This window comes from Mobula hypostoma, chromosome 9, assembly GCF_963921235.1.
Source record: "Mobula hypostoma chromosome 9, sMobHyp1.1, whole genome shotgun sequence".
Classification (NCBI taxonomy): domain Eukaryota; kingdom Metazoa; phylum Chordata; class Chondrichthyes; order Myliobatiformes; family Myliobatidae; genus Mobula; species Mobula hypostoma.
Window position 1 is genome coordinate 147087111 of NC_086105.1, and position 20640 is coordinate 147107750.

General features: G+C 44.3%; 1 protein-coding gene across 3 annotated transcripts in view; it reads right to left on the reverse strand.

The window, feature by feature from the left end:
• eif2ak1 (eukaryotic translation initiation factor 2-alpha kinase 1) overlaps positions 1 to 20640 on the reverse strand; it is a 62421-nt gene extending 41781 nt beyond the window's left edge. For all 3 annotated transcript variants that reach the window (XM_063059382.1, XM_063059381.1, XM_063059380.1), the window contains exons 1-3: positions 20429 to 20640; positions 8035 to 8202; positions 1865 to 2001 (exon numbers count right to left, since the gene is read on the reverse strand). In XM_063059382.1, coding sequence (XP_062915452.1) covers positions 1865 to 2001; positions 8035 to 8202; positions 20429 to 20573 — 450 coding nt within the window. In that variant the 5' untranslated portion in view covers positions 20574 to 20640. The remainder of the gene's footprint in view (positions 1 to 1864; positions 2002 to 8034; positions 8203 to 20428) is intronic.

Below are 20640 nucleotides of genomic sequence, written 5' to 3' on the forward strand. Positions count from 1 at the left end.
TTAAGGGATAACGGGCACGAGGAGTTCAGCATAGCATTCCATCTGCAGTGTGGATAACACCCCTCCCAAGCTCCTGATTTATCATCAGCACTGGGAAACTCACTGCTAGCTTCTATAATGGGCTGTAGTTCAGGGGCAGCACAGCCCTCCCTACATCAGAATGCTGTGACTTCAATCCCCCACTCCGGAAGCAGTACAGTTCTGGTCACAATACTGCAGCACTGATTCACTACAATGGAGAATATTTCAAGGATGTTGCAAGGACTGGAGAATTGTAGCTATTAAGAAAAATTTAACAGAACATACAACAGTACAGCACAGTACAGGCTGTTCGGCTCACGTGCTGACCTGTTAACCTACTCCAAAATTAATTGAACCCTTCCGTCCACCTTAATCCTCCATTTTTTTTTGGTCATCCATGTGCCTGTCTAAGAGTCCCTTAAATGTCCCTAATGTATCTCCCTTTACCACCACTCCTGGCGGCATGTTCCATGACATCCCCCCCTATAATTTCCTCCTTATAATTCACCTTAAGATTATGCCCACTCATATTAACCATCTCCACCCTGGGGAAAACATCTTTGCCTGTCCACTTGATCTATGGCTCATATCATCTTATACCTCTCTATCAAGTCACCTATGATTCTCTTTTACTCTAAAGCGAAAAGCCCTAGCTCACTCAACCTTCCCTCATAAGACATGCTCTCTCGAATGCACCCTCTCCAAAGCTTCCACATCCTTCCTCTAACTTTATAGACCGGGGTTGTTTTCTTTAGAACACAGGAGGCTGAGAGGAGAGGTAAATGAGGCGTGTAACATTATCGCTACTCGCTACTGTCAGGAAGGAGGTACAGGAGCATCAGGACAAGGACAGTCAGACTGGGTAACGGCTTCTTCCCTCCTGCTGAGAGACTAATGAATACCCTGTCACTACTGAGGTCTTGTCACCAACGCAGCGAGCTGCTTACTGTTCACCTGCACTGTGAACTACATGTATCTCCAATTATATTTTATTAACTTGTTTACGGAAATATTTCATTTTATGTACTGTGTGTGATACGTGTTGTGTGGGTGCCCCTGTAGTCTGGAGGAATGCTGTTTTGTTTGGTTGTATATATGCACAGTCAGATGACAATAAACTTGAACTTGAATTTGAATTATGGTGGGTCCAGAGATTTGAGAAGGAGAATCTATGCTAGTGAAATAAAGATCAGACAGATACATACAGACGACTCACAATCAGAGGAACACTCATAGAGAAAGGAACATAGAGGGAGGGAGGAAGATAAACACATAAACAAAGAAACAACAAGGGTTACTGCTTCATTGCTCCAATAACCTCGGTATGATCCCGCTGTTGGGTACTGCCTACGCGCTATCTGCATGCTCTCCCCATAACTGTAACTCTCAGCACCCCTGGCATCATGTTCTCATGCAATCACCACTGTGTAAAAATCCTCCCTCTGACATCCCCTCTATACTTTCTACCAATCACCTTAAAACTACGCCCTCTCGTATCAGCCGTTTCCACCCTGGGAAAAAGGTGCTGCTGTTAATTCTATCTATGCTTCTCATCATCTTATACACCTCTATCAAGTCACCTCTCAACCTCCTTCACTCCAAAGAGAAAAGTTCTCTCCCCCCCCCCCTCCAAGTGCTCCAGTTCCATCCATGTCCCAAAGACATGCTAGTAGGTGATTTGGTTGTTGTACATTGCCCTGCATGGGTAGGTTGGTGGTAGGATCTGGGGAAAACAGGTGGGAAGGGAGGAGGAATAAAATTGGTGAGTGTAAAAGGATGGCGTGGATTCAGTGAGCTGAAGGGCCTATTTCCTTGCTGGACATCCCCGAGCTAACGGACTCACCTGTAGGCACAAACTGTTGCTCGCCACCCGCAGTAGGTTTGTAAAGGCCTGATGGTGCTGCAACCTCACGGTGCTGAACTCTTCACTAAAGGTGACTGGGGAAATCAGGTGCACCTTCTCAAGCTTCTTACACAACACTGCACGGGTAGAAATGCAACAGATGTATCAGCAGGGTAAATTCCACTCACGCAGTAAAACTCAGAGATCAGCTGGGGAACTTCCATTAGCACGTACAGACGTGCAATAACACGCTGATAATCAATGGTCAGACTTCTTGGAAAACTTAATGGTCAACACCTGGCTGACTGGGTTCGGTTTGCCATCCTGTCTTTAAACTCACCATTTTAATTGGAAAACTTATCATTCATTTCATTTATTTAGAGATACAGCACGGAATAAACCCTCCAGGCCCTTTGAGCCACAACAGCTAGCAACCCCGGTTAATCACGGGACAACTCCCAATGACCAATTACACTACTAATCGGTACATCTTTTGACTGTGGGATGAAACAGGAGGATTCAATGAAGACATACACATTCCACAAGGAATAGATAGACGACTGACAGATGACGTCAGAATTGAACTCTGAACTCCAATACCCTGAGCTGTAATAGGGTCACGCTATCACTCCACTATTTGAAAGGGTGTTAAGGTTCAAATAAGAAAACATCCAACAGCCCTCCTCTGAGATGGGAAGGCTCTACAACAGGGAGGCAAAACTATCCCACACATCACTAGCACCAGCCTGCCCGCTATTGAGGACATATATATAGAAAGGTGCCAGAAAACGGCCAGTGCCATCACGAAGGATTTCACCCACTCAGCTTATAGGCTGTTTGCCCCACTCCCGTCGGGGAGGAGAGTACATAGCATCCACACTAGATTTAGTTTCTCTCTGACAATGGTGTCTGAAAAGAGGATGCTGTCTAAGTTGCATGCCATCTTGGACAATGTCTCCCATCCACTACATAATGTACTGGCTGGGCACAGGAGTACATTCAGCCAGAGACTCATTCCACCGAGATGCAACACAGAGCGTCATAGGAAGTCATTCCTGCCTGTGGCCATCAAACTTTACAATTCCTCCCTTGGAGGGTCAGACACCCTGAGCCAATAGGCTGGTCCTGGGCTTATTTCCTGGCATAATTTACATATTACTATTTAATTATTTATGGTTTTATATTGCTATATTTATACCCTATTCTTGGTTGGGGCAACTGTAACGAAAATCAATTTCCTTCAGGATCAATAAAGTATGACTATGACTATAAGAGGAGATCATGTTGTAAACACCAAATACAAAGAATAGAGGAAGTTCAGGTGAATTGCTGCTTCACTTGAAAAGGACTGATTGGATCCCTGCATGTTGGGGAGGGATCAGGGTGCTGTCTCCTGTACTTGAATGGGAAGTGCCTGAAGAAGGGGATTCATACTGTAAACACAAGAGCTTCTGCAGATGCCAGAAATCCATACAAAATGCTGAACTCAGCAGGTGAGGCAGCATCTACGGAGAGGAATAAAGAATCGATGCTTTAGATCAACACCGTTCATCATTGGTTGGAACAGAACAGCCTTCCAGGCACTTGTAAAGGGAATGGTCCCTTCAATAGCACAAAGGAAAACAAGTCTGGTGGTGGGATTGCTGAAGTTGATAGAAATTGTGAAAGATGATCTGTAAAGACTGTTGGGGTGGAAGGTAAGGACTAGGGCAAGAAAATAGATGAGATGTGGTCAGGGACTCTATCATCTATAATGGAAGGAAAGCTATGTTTCAGGAAGAACAAAGACATCAGGGGGAAAGTCTTGTCAATGAAGCAAATGTAAAGGAGACAGAAGAACTATTATAATAGAATAGAATTCTTAAAAGAGGCAGGTTGACAGGAAATGTAGTTGATTGAGGTGTGGAAGTCTCCAGCCTCCTGTTGGATGTTTATTCATATAGATAGTATGCAAAACAGTGTTTTTCACTGTATTTCAGTCTAAGCAACAATAATACACCAACTATCAAAAGTGGGAGCAGTGTAGAAATTGTCAGCAAATTGTTCAGTTCTGTATGATATGAAATGAATCAAGGGACACGGGAATAAAACAGAACAGCGTTGCCGTGGTAGATCAACTATAACCAAAACACTATAATAACATCTACATGGGGTGTTGTCACCAGGAAGCAGCATTCATCATCAAAGACCTCCACCACCCAGGCTACGCTGGCTTCTTGCTGCTACCATCGGGAAGGAGGCACACAGCCTTGGATCCTGCACCACGAGGTTCAGGAACATCAGTTACTCTCCTTCAAATATCAGGCTCATGAACCGGTGTGAGTAACTGCACTTACAACTCTGAACTGATTCTACGATCTACAGACTCACTTTTAAGAACTCTATACAACTCATGTTGAGTATTTTTATTTGCACAATTTGTCTTCTTTTGCATATAGGTTATTTGTCAGTCTTTATGGATAGCTTTCCATAAATTCTATTGTATTTCTTTATTTTATTAAAATTAACTAAAAGAAAATTAATCTCAAGGTAGTATATGGTATTATATACATTTTGAGAAAATAACTTAACTTTGAATATACTGATGAATTGTAGCCCAGGCTCAAAGAGCTCAATTCCTGTACATACTTCCATGAACTACGAGCCAAGACATGCCCTCTTCTCAGAGAGGAGCTATACACACTCAGCATTTTGGGAACAGTTCCTTCCCCTCCGTCATCAGATTTCTAAATGGATAATGAACCAAACCATGAACACTACCTCACTACTTTTGCTCTCAGTTTGCATCACTTATTTAATTTTTTTATATACATTTTCTTATTCAGAATCAGAATCAGGTTTATTATCACCGGCATGTGTCGTGAAATTAATTAACTTAGCAGCAGCAGTTCAATGCAATACATGATATTATAGAAATAGAGAACAAATAAATCAATTACAGTAAAATATATATATGTGTATCAAATAGATTAAAATTAGTGCAAAAACAAAAATAACATTTTTAAAAAGTGAGGTAGTGTTCATGGGTTCAATGTCCATTTAGGAATCACAAGGCAGAAGGGAAGAAGCTGTTCCTAAATGGCTGAGTGTGTGCCTTCAAGTTTCTGTAACTCCTTCCTAAACATTTGATTACTGAAATTTATAGTATTTTATATACTGCATTGCTGCCGCAAAACTACAAATTTCATGACATATGTCATTGATATTAAACCCAATTCTGATTCTTGGGCATTGGTGTTTCCATACCAAGCTACGATACAACCAGTCAGGATATTCTCTGCTGTGCGTCTATAGAAGCTTGTCAAAAGTTTTAAATGACGTAGTGGAATCTTGACCTCACAATCTACCTCGCTACTGCGGGAGGAGTAGATGGCGGCGCGACGCAGTGCGCGCAGCCTCTCCGGTGAAATGATATCGTATCTGTTAAATAGGGGCCGTGCACAATTCTGATTTGATGGAGACAGATGTGAGAAGAATGGAGGAACAGCTGGAGAAACTTCTGAAATGCCCGGTTCGCTGCCGCTGCTACTGTGCGATCGAGAACTCCAGAGGGAAGGCCCTAAATCCTCGGCTTTGCCTGCTGCTGGCGGCCAGGGCTGTGGTCGAAGCGCTCGGCAGAGATGGTGCTCAGTGCTCTGTGTCGGGGGGCTGGTCGGAGGCTCGAAGTTTTCGGACGACTCAGAGTCGGACTGGGGTCGGGTGCTTCCAGGATGCTGCATTGGCAAGTTTGCAGTGCTGGAAGCTCATGGCAGGGAGAGTTTTCTTCCTTCTACCGTCTACGTGAGATGTGGGACTTTCGAGAGACTTTAAACTTTTTTTTACCGTGCCCATGGCCTGTTCTTTATGGTATTATGGTATTGCTTGCACTGTTGTAACTATATGTTATAATTATGTGGTTTTTATCAGTTTTTCAGTCTTGGTCTGTCTTGTGTTTCTGTGATATCACACCGGAGGACTATTGAATCATTTCTTAATACATGCATTACTAAATGACAATAAAAGGGGACTGCGTATCCTCATAATCTAATCTAATCTATAGGGGAGAGAACGTCAACTCAGACCATGAGAGGCCTGCGTCGGGCATTTTCATGCCTTACAAGGTGCAAGTTGGAAGTCTGTGTGGGGCGCCACTCCTCGCACAGACTAGAGCAATGTGTGGTTAAGTTCCTTGCTCAAGGGCACAAACACACTGCCACAGCTGAGGCTCGAACTTGCCTTGCACCTTACTGCCTGACTACACTGCACTTTCTCTGTAACCGTAGCACCTTATTCTGCATTGTTATTGTTTTCTCTTGTACTACCTCAAGGTACTGATGTGATGAAATGATCTGTATGGATGGCATACAAGACAGGTTCCTCTCTGCACCTTAGTACGCGACCATAATAATCAATCTACCAATTTAAACATTCAGTCATTCTCATACACTTTATAGACTCACTAACACACAGTCCTGCTGCCCCCTCTACAAGAAGCTAGACCCGGACCTAGTGTTAAAGTTGTATTACATAGAAACATAGAATACGTTGGCAGACAGGAAGCAAAGAGTGGGAATAAACGGGACCTTTTCAGAATGGCAGGCGGTGACTAGTGGGGTACCGCAAGGCTCAGTGCTGGGACCCCAGTTGTTTACAATATATATTAATGACTTGGATGAGGGAATTAAACGCAGCATCTCCAAGTTTGCGGATGACACGAAGCTGGGCGGCAGTGTTAGCTGTGAGGAGGATGCTAAGAGGATGCAGGGTGACTTGGATAGGTTGGGTGAGCGGGCAAATTCATGGCAGATGCGGATAAATGTGAAGTTATCCACTTTGGTGGCAAAAACAGGAAAACAGATTATTATCTGAATGGTAAACAACAGGAATTCTGCAGATGCTGGAAATTCAAGCAACACACATAAAAGTTGCTGGTGAACGCAGCAGGCCAGGCATCTCTAGGAAGAGGTGCAGTCGACGTTTCAGGCCGAGACCCTTCGTCAGGACTAACTGAAGGAATGGTGGCCGATTAGGAAAAGGAGAGGTGCAACGAGACCTGGGTGTCATTATACACCAGTCATTGAAAGTGGGCATGCAGGTACAGCAGGCGGTGAAAAAGGCGAATGGTATGCTGGCATTCATAGCAAGAGGATTTGAGTACAGGAGCAGGGAGGTACTACTGCAGTTGTACAAGGCCTTGGTGAGACCACACCTGGAGTATTGTGTGCAGCTTTGGTCCTCTAATCTGAGGAAAGACGTTCTTGCCATAGAGGGAGTACAAAGAAGGTTCACCGGATTGATTCCTGGGATGGCAGGACTTTCATATGATGAAAGACTGGATCGACTAGGCTTATACTCACTGGAATTTAGAAGATTTTTCTTTTTCAATCTCCTTATTGATTTTAGAATATATAAACAAAACATAGCAATGATACAAATAATAGGAGATAAATTGTTACACTTACAAACAGTAATTATAAAGTCCAATATTGAAATTTGACAAAGCTCCCAATCATGTAAAATTAACAACGGATAAAACAGATCAAAAAAAACTAAAAAAAAAAGCATGAAAAAGAAAAAAAAACCAAAACCAAAAAGAAAACCCCAACCCAAAAGAAAGACAAAATTAATCAGCTAAACTAAAAGACTTGGGCAAATCTAAGAACTTAAAAATGAAAAAGAAGAAAACCTCAGTGCCAACGACTCCATTCCCCTCCAACAACAATACAGAGAAATAGAATAGGTTTGGAAAGGAATTTAGAAGATTGAGGGGGGATCTGATTGAAACGTATAAAATCCTAAAGGGATTGGACAGGCTAGATGCAGGAAGATTGTTCCCGATGTTGGGGAAGTCCAGAATGAGGGGTCACAGTTTGAGGATAAAGGAGAAGCCTTTTAGGACCGAGATGAGGGAAAACTTCTTCACACAGAGAGTGGTGAATCTGTGGAATTCTCTGCCACAGGAAACAGTTCATTGGCTATATTTAAGAGGGAGTTAGATATGGCCCTTGTGGCTAAAGGGATCAGGGGGTATGGAGAGAAGGCTGGTACAGGGTTCTGAGTTGGATGATCAGCCATGATCATAGTGAATGGCGGTGCAGGCTCGAAGGGCCGAATAGCCTACTCCTGCACCTATTTTCTGTGTTTCTATGTTTCCACCTTGCCACATATTTCTGAACATTACCAGGACTTACACTTGAACAGCAGCATGGATCTGTGAGGATTTCTCTCGTAGATGAAGCAGATATGTTCCAGAAGTGAGACCAAAAGCAGCTGGTTGGGAATGGCCACCATGAGGTCCTGCAACGTTGGAACCGTCTGTCTAGAGTCCACCAGACCGCAGTCCTCCAGCAGATCGGATTCTACAGTCGGGAGTGGAAGGGGGAAACATTCAAACAGTCAAAACTACCCGGAAAATTAAGATGCAGTGTAACTACTGTCCACTGCAATTCATGCCACTAAATAGATTTATTACTGTCACATGCACCAAGGTACAGTGAAAAGCTTGCCTCACATGCTATCATACTGTACCTCTTCTCATCGCTATCATCAGGGCGGAAGTACAGAGCCTGAAGGTACATACTCAAAATTTTGGAACAGCTTCTTCCTCTCCGTTACCTACAAGGGGTGATTGATAAGTTCGTGGCCTAAGGTAGGAGGAGTCAATTTTAGAAAACCTAGCACATTTATTTTTCAACACAGTCCCCTCCTACATGTACACACTTAGTCCAGCGGTCAAGGCGCATACAGATCTTGGATCTCCAGAAAGTGTCCACAACAGGGGTGATTGATAAGTTCGTGGCCCAAGGTAGAAGGAGATGAGTTATACAGCTCTCCTTACATGCACATGCAGTTCAACTCTTTCAGTGATTATGCAGGAAGTTTGAAGTTAATAAGTAAAGTAAAGGCATCCATTAGTCTTGCGAGACCATGAATCTGCGCAGGCCTGGGCGAGGTTGAATGGAAGACCAGCAGTTGCCCATGCTGCAAGTCTCCCCTCTCCACAAGACCAATGTTGTCCAAGGGAAGGGCATTAGGGCCCATACAGCTTGGCACCAGTGTCGTCGCAGAGCAATGTGTGATCTAAGTGCCTTACTCAAGGACACAACACGTTGCCACAGCTGGGGCTCGAACTCACGACCTTCAGGTAGCTAGTCCAATGCCCTAACCACTTGGCCACATGCCCACACCAAGTTAATAACCCATCAGTTAATAACTCATCAGGGGTGGTTGATAAGTTCGTGGCCTAAAGTAGAAGGAGATGAGTTATTAACTTCAAACTTTCTGCATAATCACTCAAAGAGTTGAACTGCATGTGCATGTAACGAGAGCTGTATAACTCATCTCCTTCTACCTCAGGGCACGAACTTATCAATCACCCCTGCTGTGGACACTTTCTGGAGGTCCAAGATCCGTATGCTCCACGGCCGCTGGACTAAGTGTGTAAATGTAGGAGGGAACTATGTTGAAAAATAAATGTGCTAGGTTTTCTAAAATTGACTCCTTCTACCTTAGGCCACAAACTTATCAGTCACCCATCATATATACGTCCACATATCTATTTCCTATTGTAATTTATAGCTTTCATTATTCCTATTGTAATTTATAGTTTTCAATGTACAGTTGCATCCATCATTAAGGACCCTCATCACCCATTACACGTCCTTTTCCAATTTCTACCATCAGGGAGGGGGTACAGGAGCCTAAAGACCCACACTTTCAGTTTCAGGAACAGCTTCATCTCCTCCGCCATCAGATTTCTGAATGGACAATGAATCCCTGAACTATTTTTCCCTCTATTTTTGCACTACTGATTTAATTTAAACTTTTTATATATACTTATTGCAATTTATAGTCTTTAAAAATAATTTTGATTGCAATGTACTGCTGCCACAAAACCACAAATTTCACAACATACACCAGCAGCACAGTAGTGTAGTAGTTAGCATAATTCTTTACAGTATCGGTGACTTGGGTTCAATTCCCACCACTGTCTGTAAGGAGCTTGTACATACTCACCATGACCCACGTGGGTTTCCTCCGGGGGCTCTGGTTTCCTCCCACAGTCCAATGGCATACAGGTTGGTAGGTTAATTGGTCATTGTAAATTGTCCCATGAATAGGCTCGGATTAAATCAGGGGATTGCTGGGCAGTGTGACTCGAAGAGGCTTAGGGACTAATTCTGCGCTGAATCTCAATCAATATGTTAAAAACTAAATAAACAAACAAACCACACACACAAAATGCTGGAGGAACTCAGCAGGCCAGGCAGCATCTATGGAAAAGAGTACAGTCAACATTTCAGGCTGAGACCCTTCAGCAGGAAGCAGATCTCGGCCCAAAACATCAACTGTGCTCTTTTCCATAGATGCTGCCTGGCCTGCTGAGTTCCTCCAGCATCTTGTGTGTGTCGTTTGGATTTCCAGCATCTACAGATCTTCTCTTGTTTGTGAAACAAACAAACAAACCTGATTCTGATTGTGTCCATTAATTCAGATTTAGATTCATTTATTTATCATGTGTACATCGAAACATACAGGGAAATGCATCATTTGCATTAACAGCCAACACAACCCAAGGATGTGCTGGGGGCAGCCTGCAAGGAAGGTGTTAGAGGTAAGTTTTTTTTAAAACAGAGAAGGTAGTGGGTAAGTGGGATGCTCTGCCAGTAGAGTAGGCACACGAGGAGTATTGAAGAAACTCTTAGATAGGCACATGGATAATAGGAAAATAGAGGGCTGTGTGGGAAGGGCGGGCAAGATGATCAACCTCAGAGTAGGTTAAAATGTCGGCACAACATTATGGGCCAAAAGGGCCTGCACTGTGCTCTAAATGTTTATTTGGTACACCTGTGCACCTGCTCATTAATCCAAATATCTAATCGGCCAATTATATGGCAGCAACTCAATGTATAAAAGCATGCTGACATGGTCAAAAGATTCAATTGTTGTTCAGATCAAACATTAGAATGAGAAAGAAATATGATCTTAGTGACTTTGACCGTAGAATGGGATTGTTGGTGCCAAACGGAACGGCTTGAGTATCTCAACACTGCTATCTTCTGGGATTTTCACACACAAGACTCTCGAATTTACAGAAAATGGTACGAAAAACAGAAAAAACATCCAGTGAGCGGCAGTTCTGTAGGCAAAAATGTCTTGTTAATGAGAGAGGTCAGAGGAGAATGGCCAGACTGGTTCAAGCTGACAAGAAGGTGACAGTAACTCAAATAACCACACATTACAACACTGGTGTGCAGAAGAGCATCTCTGAATGTACAACACATTGAACTTTGAAGTGGATGGGCTACAGCAGCAGAAGACCGGGTACAAGAGTGAACCTAATAAAGTGGCCACTGAGTGTAAGAGTCATCACACATTCTGACACCAACATAGCATGGCCCACAACACTCAGCAGAAAGACACTGCCAGCATGCGACAACAGGGAAACAAGCCCTTTCCCCACACACACACTCACTCACACTTAAGTGGGGTGAGTATTGTATTCATCTCTGATCATCACATTTTATAAGGATGTGAAGACATCAGGGAGGATCCAGAAAACATTCACAAAATGGGGAACAGAATTACTTATTGTGCATATTTTCACATCCCACTGTTTGTCAAGTCTTCCTGTATTTATCCAATTCACCCCTTGAAATCTATTAGGAAATCTGTGTTTCCTTTTAAATCCTCCTAACTCTTTGTCACTTATCCTAAATCTGTAGTAACTACTCATCCTACCACTTTCATATAGCTTCCTAACCTGTCCTCTGCGGGGACAGAAGAGGAGTTTAAATCTGGTAGTTTTTAGGCCACCTTGAACAGGTATCACCACTAAACACATCGCAGTGCAACTGGGGCAACACACACACACACACACACACATACACACACACACACAGACACACACACATACACACACACTCACACACACACCACACACACACACATACACACACACACACATACACACACAGACACACACACATACACACACACTCACACACACACCACACACACACACATATACACACACACACACATATACACACACACACACATACACACACAGACACACACACATACACACACACTCACACACACACCACACACACACACATATACACACACACACACACACATATACACACACACACACACACACACACAGACACACACACATACACACACACTCACACACACACCACACACACACACATATACACACACACACACACACATATACACACACACACACACACACACACAGACACACACACATACACACACACTCACACACACACCACACACACACACATATACACACACACACACACACATATACACACACACACACACACACACACAGACACACACACATACACACACACTCACACAACACACACACACACACATATACACACACACACACACACATATACACACACACACACACACACAGACACACACACATACACACACACTCACACACACACCACACACACACACATACACACACACACACATACACACACACCAAACACCACCCCACACACACACACACACACCAAACACCACCCCACACACACACACACACACATACACACACACACCAAACACCACCCCACACACACACACCAAACACCACCCCACACACACACACACACACACACACACCAAACACCACCCCACACACACACACACACACCAAACACCACCCCACACACACACACACACACATACACACACACACCAAACACCACCCCACACACACACACACACACACACCAAACACCACCCCACACACACACACTCACACACACACACACACACACGTCAGGCCACATCACATCTATGGAAAAGAGTAAACAGTTGACATTTCAGGCCAGGACCATTTCTCAGGATAATTGTGTAACCGGCTGTTGGATTGCCTGTGTATTGTACATACAATCAGTTTATGTATACAAGTTCAACTTGCGTATTTATATTTTTTGTTTTTTGTGCTTATTGCGTTTTTTATGCCACATTGTTTCCATACTAACAATTACTTCATTCTCCTTTACACTTATGTATTGATGAATGATAATAAACAGACCAGGACAATGCAGCCCCCAATTGTTACTGGCCAGCTTGTACAGACCAGGACAATGACGGACACTTTAAGTGCTTTGGTGGGGGAGAGGTTGGGCAGAGAAGTTTGCCAGGCTGTTCCTCATTATTGCAACTCACCCTCATCACACACCCAGATCCTATCCTTGCTTAGCTCAAAATTATATCACTCACAGGTCTACATTGCTCAGAAGAAAGGTATGCATCTCCGTAGTACCCATCACCACCTGGGAGTTGAGGGATATAAACAAGCAAATGTACGTTTATCATGGTCACTACAGGCTGAAGTGCCTCTTCCTACATTGTATAGTTCTACTTTTCTCTGTTGCAGACCTTCAGGATGTGCCAAAGCAGATTTGCACTGGTGAGGCCTCACCTTGAGTACTGTGAACAGTTTTGGGCCCCTCATCTTAGAAAAGATGTGCTAGCATTAGAGAGGGTCCAGAGGAGGAAGATTCCAGGAATGAAAGGGTTATCAGCAAGGGATGCTTGATGGCTCTGGGTCTGTACTCGCTGGAATTCAGAACGATGGGGGAGGAATCTCATTGAAACCTTTCGAATGTTGAAAGGCCTAGACAGAGTAGATGTGGAAAGGACGTTTCCCATGGTGGGATAGTCTAGGACAAGAGGGCAAGCCTCAAAAAAAGGGGCACTTTTTCAAAACAGAGTTGCAGAGAAATTTCTTTAGCCATGTTTCCCATTGTGGGAGAGTCTAGGACAAGAGGGCACAGCCTCAGGATAGAGGGGCACACTTTCAAAACAGAGATGCGGAGAAACTACTTTAGCCAGAGGGTGGTGAATTTGTGGACTTTGTTGCCACGTGCAGCTGTGGAGGCCAGGTCGTTCAGGCACAGATTGATAGGTACTTGATAGGACGTAGCAGCAAAGGTTATGGGGAGAAGGCTAGGAACTGGGGTTGAGAAGGAGAAAAAAAAAAATCAGCCGATTGTATAGCTGCGCAGACTCGATGGGACAGATGGCCCAATTCTGCTCCTCTGTCTTATGGCCTAAGATATAATTGAATTGCTGTCATTGTCAGTACAGGCATTGTAGCCCGAAGGGCCTGTTCCTGCACTGTACTGACGCACACACCTTTTCTGTCTCTCAACTGCAGGATGTGCCAAAGCAGTTGGAAGTCCACAACTACTGATACAAGGGTAGATTTGAGAAGCTGGGATTATTTTCTTTGGCGAAGAGAAGACCTATAGCTCACTTTCAAGAACTCTTCATCCCATGTTCTCAATATTTATTGCTTGTTTATTATTTCTTTCTTTTTGTATTTGCAGTTTATTGTCTTTTGTACACTGGCCAGATGCCCAAGTTGGTGCGGTCTGCCATTGATTCTATTATGGTTATTGGATTTATTGAGTATGCCGTGACAGGGTCCTGAATTACCCCTATGAACTGTGCTTTTGAAAAGAGAGAGAGAGAGAGTTATTTAACACCAACATCTTTTTAAGAGAGAGAGAGAGACGAAGACAGCTTTGGATGATGTTACGGGTTTTCTGCAGCATGTTTACATTTTTACAAGGACACTGGTTTCAGCTTCTGTATTCTCACAGAGAGTGAAGGGAGGAGCTGGATGATGGACAGCTAGTATTCAGCACGGTGAGATAAACAGAAGGTCAGATGACAGACACACAGACACATGGTTTTGGACACTGAATGAGCTTTGTTGTGCCCACAGAAAAAGTGGGTTTTGGAGGATCTCACAGTGTGAACAGGGCGTGACCGGTGGGGAGTTATTTGTGTGTCCAACCCTCGCCTGGGTTGATAATTCCACCACAGAACAACGGTCCCCTTTGTAGTGGTCACAGTCGGTGACTTCTAAAGGATTTCTGAGGACAACGGGAAGATCGATGGCGTCAGCTCACTTGAAGACTCAAATCTCTCCCTCTCCATCACTACTTAACTCAATACCACGAACTGAACTGAACTTTACTCATCATCGTAAGACTATCTATTTACACCTAGACTTGAAGAAGCTTGGTTTTCATATATTTCCACACTTACAATCATTGTAAGTGACACTTACATCACTTATAATCATTGCTAACCTATTTGATTATCTGCATTGGGCAGAGAATTCCACAGATTCACCACTCTCTGGGAAAAGCAGTTTCTCTTCATCTCCATCCCAAATCTACTCCCTAAATCTTGAGGCTATGTCCCCTAGTTCTAGTCTCATCTACCAGTGTCAACAACTTTCCTGCCTCTATCTCTTTCACAATTTTATATGTTTCTTTCTATAAGATCTCTCATTTTTCTGAACTCCAGTGTGTGCAGTCCCAGTTGATTCAATCCCTCCTCTAACTCCCACCTACTACTGCTGGGGCCGACACCTGCCCTCCGCCGGCGCCTCACTTCGGCCAGTAAACCTTTAGAAACCTACGAAAGTTCCAGCCATCTCCAACCTTCCTCCGAGAGTGTCCTTGGACACATTTCTCCACACCCTGGGGAGTTATCCATTCTAGAATCTAGTGATTCTTGAAAGATCATCACTAATGGCTCCATGATCTCTTCAGCCACCTCTTTCAGAACTCTGCGGTGTACACTATCTGGTTCAGGTGACTTATCTACCTTTAGACCTTTCGGTTTCCCTTCTCTCTAGTTATGGTATCTTCATACACTTCATGCCCCCTGACACCGGGATCTTCCACCATACTGCTAGTGTCTTTTACAGTGAAGACTGATACAAAATACACATTCAGTTCATCCAGTATTTTGTTGTTTCACATTACTACCTCTCCAGCACCATTTTCCAGTGGTCCAATATCTACTCTCACCTCTCTTTTACACCTTATATATCTGGAGAACCTTCTGGTATCATTTGTTATATTATTGGCTTGCTTACCTTCATTTTTGATCTCCTCCCCATGGTTTTTTTTTGTTTTCTATTGTTTTTTTTTAGAAATTCCCAATCTTCTAACTCCCTACTAATTTTTTGCTCTATTATACTTTTATGCTGTCTTCAGCTTCTCCCTCTCAAATTGCAGGGTGAATTCTATCATATACGAGTCTTTGGCTCAGGAGTATTCAGTGAGGAGGGTGAGCGAGGAGACTACGCCACAATTGGAGAGGGTGAGAAGTGGTGAAGAAATGACAGGTCAACTTGATTCAGTGTGCTGCTTGCATGATGTGGGAGCTCAGGGACGTTGATGGTGCCTCTGGCTGCTACAAATGTGGAAAGTGTGTCCAGGTTCAGCTCCTGAAGGACCGTGTTGAGGCACTGGAGAAGCAAGTGGATGACCTCAGGTTCATCCGGGAAACCAAGAGTTTTCTGGACAGGACCTGCAGCGACATCATTACACCAAAGATACCGGAAGAGAGAAGGGGGGCGGTGACGATGAGGAAGGGATGGATGCTTGGAGTACAGGAGACCCTGGGGGATGTGCCTCTTGAAAACAGGTTCACCCTCTTGGAAGCTGTTGGGACAGAAGACATTGCCAGTCTGAGAGGAGGACAGGTCTACGAGTCAAAAATTGGCACTGAAACAAAGCCGAGGAGACAGAAGTCAGGCAGAGCTGTGGTAGTAAGGGACTCCATAGTGAGAGGTACAGAAAGGGGTTTCTGTGGCAACAGGCAGGATTTAAGGATGGTGTGTTGCCTCCCTGGTGCCAGGATCGAGGACGTCACAGACCGATTGCAGGGCATCCTCAAGGGTGAAGGTGAACAGCCGGAAGTGGTGGTGCATGTCCGCACAAATGACGTCAGGAGGATGAGGAAAGAAATTCCGCAGCGTGACTTCAGAGAACTCGGAAGAAGGCTGAAAAGCAGGACTTCCAGGGTGGTTATCTCCGGTTTGCTTCCAGTTCCTCGTGCTGGTGAGGGCAGGAACAGGGAGACAGGAGATCTGAATGTGTGGCTGAGAAGCTGGTGTGGGAGGCAGGGATTTAGGTTCTTGGACCACTGGGATCTGTTTGAGGGTAAGGATGAATTGTATAGAAGGGACGGGTTGCACCTTAACAGGCAGGGGACCAGTATTCTGGCAGGCAAGTTTGCCACTGCTACACGGGTGTGTTTTAACTAAGTAGCTGGGGGGCAAGGGACGAACTGGAAATATAAGGATGGAGTTAAAGGGAAAGAGAGAATAGGAAAAGTTAAGAAAGACAACAGAATTAACAGGGCAGAAACCTCACGAAGGGATCGGAGATTATGGTCAAGTGAAATAGGAATCAATGTGAAAGGTGAGGGGAGTAATGGATTAAAAGTATTATATATGAATGCACGGAGTATAAGAAATAAAGTGGATGAGCTTGAGGCTCAGTTGTAAATTGGCAAGTATGATGTTTTGGAAATAACAGAGACATGGCTGCAAAAGGACCAGGGCTGGGAAAAGAATATTCAAGAATATACATCCTATCAAAAGGACAGACAAGTGGGCAGGGGGGTGGGGTGGCTCTGTTGGTGAGGAATGAAATTCAGGCCCTTGCGAGGGGGACATAGAATCAGGAGATGTAGAGTCAGTATGGATAGAACTGAGAAACTGTAAGGGCAAAAAGACCCTAATGGGAGTTATCTACAGGCCCCCAAACAGTAGCAGCTTGTATTAAAGCCTACCAGGGAGAAGGCAATTCTGGATTTAGCGTTGTGTAATGAGCCAGATTTGATAAGGGAACTCGAGGTAAAGGAGCCATTAGGAGGTAGTGACCATAATATGATAAGTTTTAATCTACAATTTGAGAGGGAGAAGGGAAAATCAGAAGTATCAGTATTGCCGTTGAACAAAGGGGACTATGGAGCCATGAGGAAGGAGCTGGCCAAAGTTTACTGGAAAGATATCCTAGCAGGGATGACAGTGGAACAACAATGGCAGGTATTTCTGGGAATAATACAGAAGGTGCATGATCAGTTCATTCCAAAGAGGAAGAAAGATTCTAAGGGAAGTAAGGGGCCACCGTGGATGACAAGGGAAGTCAAGGACAGTATAAAAATAAAAGAGAGGAAGTATAACATAGCAAGGATGAGCGGGAAGCCAGAGGATTGGGAGACTTTTAAGGAGCAACAGAAGATAACTAAAAAGGCAATACGGGGGGAAAGATGGGGTACAAAGGTAAGCTAGCCAAGAATATAAAGGAGGATAGTAAAAGCTTCTTTAGGTATGTGAAGAGGAAAAAATTAGTTAAGATCAAAGTCGGGCCCTTGAAGACAGAAACGGGTGAAATTATTATGGGGAACAAGGAAATGGCAGACAAGCCGAACAGGTACTTTGGATCTGTCTTCACTAGGGAAGACACAAACAATCTCCCAGATGTAACAGTGGCCAGAGGACCTAGGGTAGCAGAGGAACTGAAGGAAATTTGCATTAGGCAGAAAATGGTGTTGGGTAAACTGATGGGACTGAAGGCTGATAAATCCCCAGGGCCTGCTGGTCTGCATCCCACGGTACTTAAGGAGGTGGCTCTAGAAATCGTGGACGCATTGGTAATCATTTTCCAATGTTCTATAGATTCAGGATCAGTTCCTGCAGATTGGAGGGTAGCTAATGTTATCCCACTTCTTAAGAAAGGAGGGTGAGAGAAAACAGGCAATTATAGACCAGTTAGTCTGACATCAGTGGTGGGGAAGATACTGGAATCAATTATAAAAGATGAAATAGTGGCATATTTGGATAGCAGTAGCAGGACAGGTCCAAGACAGCATAGATTTACGAAGGGGAAATCATGCTTGACTAATCTTCTGGAATTTTTTGAGGATGTAACTATGAAAATGGACATGGGAAAGCCAGTGGATGTAGTGTACCTGGACTTTCAGAAAGCCTTTGATAAGGTCCCACATAGGAGGTTAGCAGGCAAAATTAGAGCACGTGGTATTGAGGGTAGGGTACTGAAATGGATAGAAAATTGGTTGGCAGACAGGAAACAAAGGGTAGGGATTAATGGGTCCTTTTCAGAAGGGCAGGCAGTGACTAGTGGGGTACCGCAAGGCTCGGTGCTGGGACCGCAGCTATTTACAATATACATTAATGATTTAGATGAAGGGATTAAAAGTAACATTAGCAAATTTGCAGATGACACAAAGCTGGATGGCAGTGCGAAATGTGAGGAGGATGTTATGAGAATGCAGGGTGACTTGGGCGGGTTGGGTGAGTGGGCAGATGCAGTTTAATGTGGATAAATGTGAGGTTGTCCACTTTCGTGGCAAGAACAAGGCGGCAGATTACTATCTGAATTGTGTCAAGTTAGGAAAAGGGGAAGTCCAACGAGATCTGGGTGTCCTTGTTCATCAGTCTCTGAAAGTAAGCATGCAGGTACAACAGGCAGTGAAGAAAGCTAATGGCATGTTGGCCTTCATAACAAGGGGAGTTCAATATAGGAGCAAAGAGGTCCTTCTGCAGTTGTACAGGGCCCTTGTGAGACCCCACCTGAAGTATAGTGTGCAGTTTTGGTCTCCAAATTTGAGGAAGGACATTCTTGCTATGGAGGGTGTGCAGCGTAGGTTCACTGGATTAATTCCAGGGATGGTGGGAATGCCATACGTTGAAAGATGGGAGCGACTGGGTTTGTATATACTGGAATTTAGAAGGATGACAGGGGATCTGATTGAAAGATATAAGATTATTAAGGGATTGGACATGCTAGAGGCAGGAAACATGTTCCCGATGTTGGGGGAGTCCAGGACCAGAGGCCACAGTTTAAGAATAAGGGGTAGACCATCTAGAACAGAGTTGAGGAAAAACTCTTTCACACAGAGGGGCTGTGGACCTGTGGAATGCTCTGCCTCAGAAGGCAGTGGAGGCCAATTCTCTGGATTCTTTCAAGAAAGAGTTAGATAGAGCTCTTAAAGATAGCAGAGTGAAGGAATATGGGGAAAAGGCAGGAGCAGGGTACTGATTGTGGATAATCAGCCATGATCACAGTGAATGGAGGTGCTGGCTCAAAGGGCCGAATGGCCTACCCCTGCACCTATTGTCTATTGTACCAGCTGGGTGGTTAATTGGCCTTTGTAAATTGTCATCTGATTAAGCTAGATTTAAATAGGTGGACTAAATATCCAATGGAATGAAAAGGCTGGAGGTGGAAAATCAAAACAAAATTATGTTGGAAGATGCACAGTTCAATTTTTTTTGTCACTTCTACACTGAAATGGGTCATTTGAGCCAACAACTAACAATGTGCTGGGGGCAGCCCAGAAGTAATGCCACACATTCTGGCGTAAAAAAGGAAGGTTGTAATAATAGTGAAAACAGTAGCAAACGCACAGTAAAGGGATCGGTGCGGTCCAGGACCTGAAACGGTTTCTTTCTCCACAGATACTGGCCGACCTGCTGAGTGTTGCCAGCATTCTGGGTTTTAATGGTGACGGTGCTGGAAGAGTTCTTCTGGCAGAGAGCCAGCACAGCCCTAAGGGGAACAATGGTCTCTTTTCGTACTGTTACCTGCCTAGCGGCTGCAAACCTACTTTCTCCCCTCGAATGTTAGGGAGGAGCCAGTGGTAGCCCCGGGCTACAAATTGCATCAGGCCGGGACCGCTTACCGTCGAAAGCAGGTGAGCTGTCCTGCGGCAGGCTGAAAGCCAGTCTAGATCGGGGCTGCTCCTGTCCATGGCTGGTCTCCGGTGGCAGTGAGACGCGAGAATCCTTAGAACCAGGGGGCAACCACGCTTTCCCGCCGTTCGGCATGGGCAGACACGACCGTACTTCCCCGTTCCAGTGGCCCGGAGAACGCGGGCTGTCAGTCACATCATTA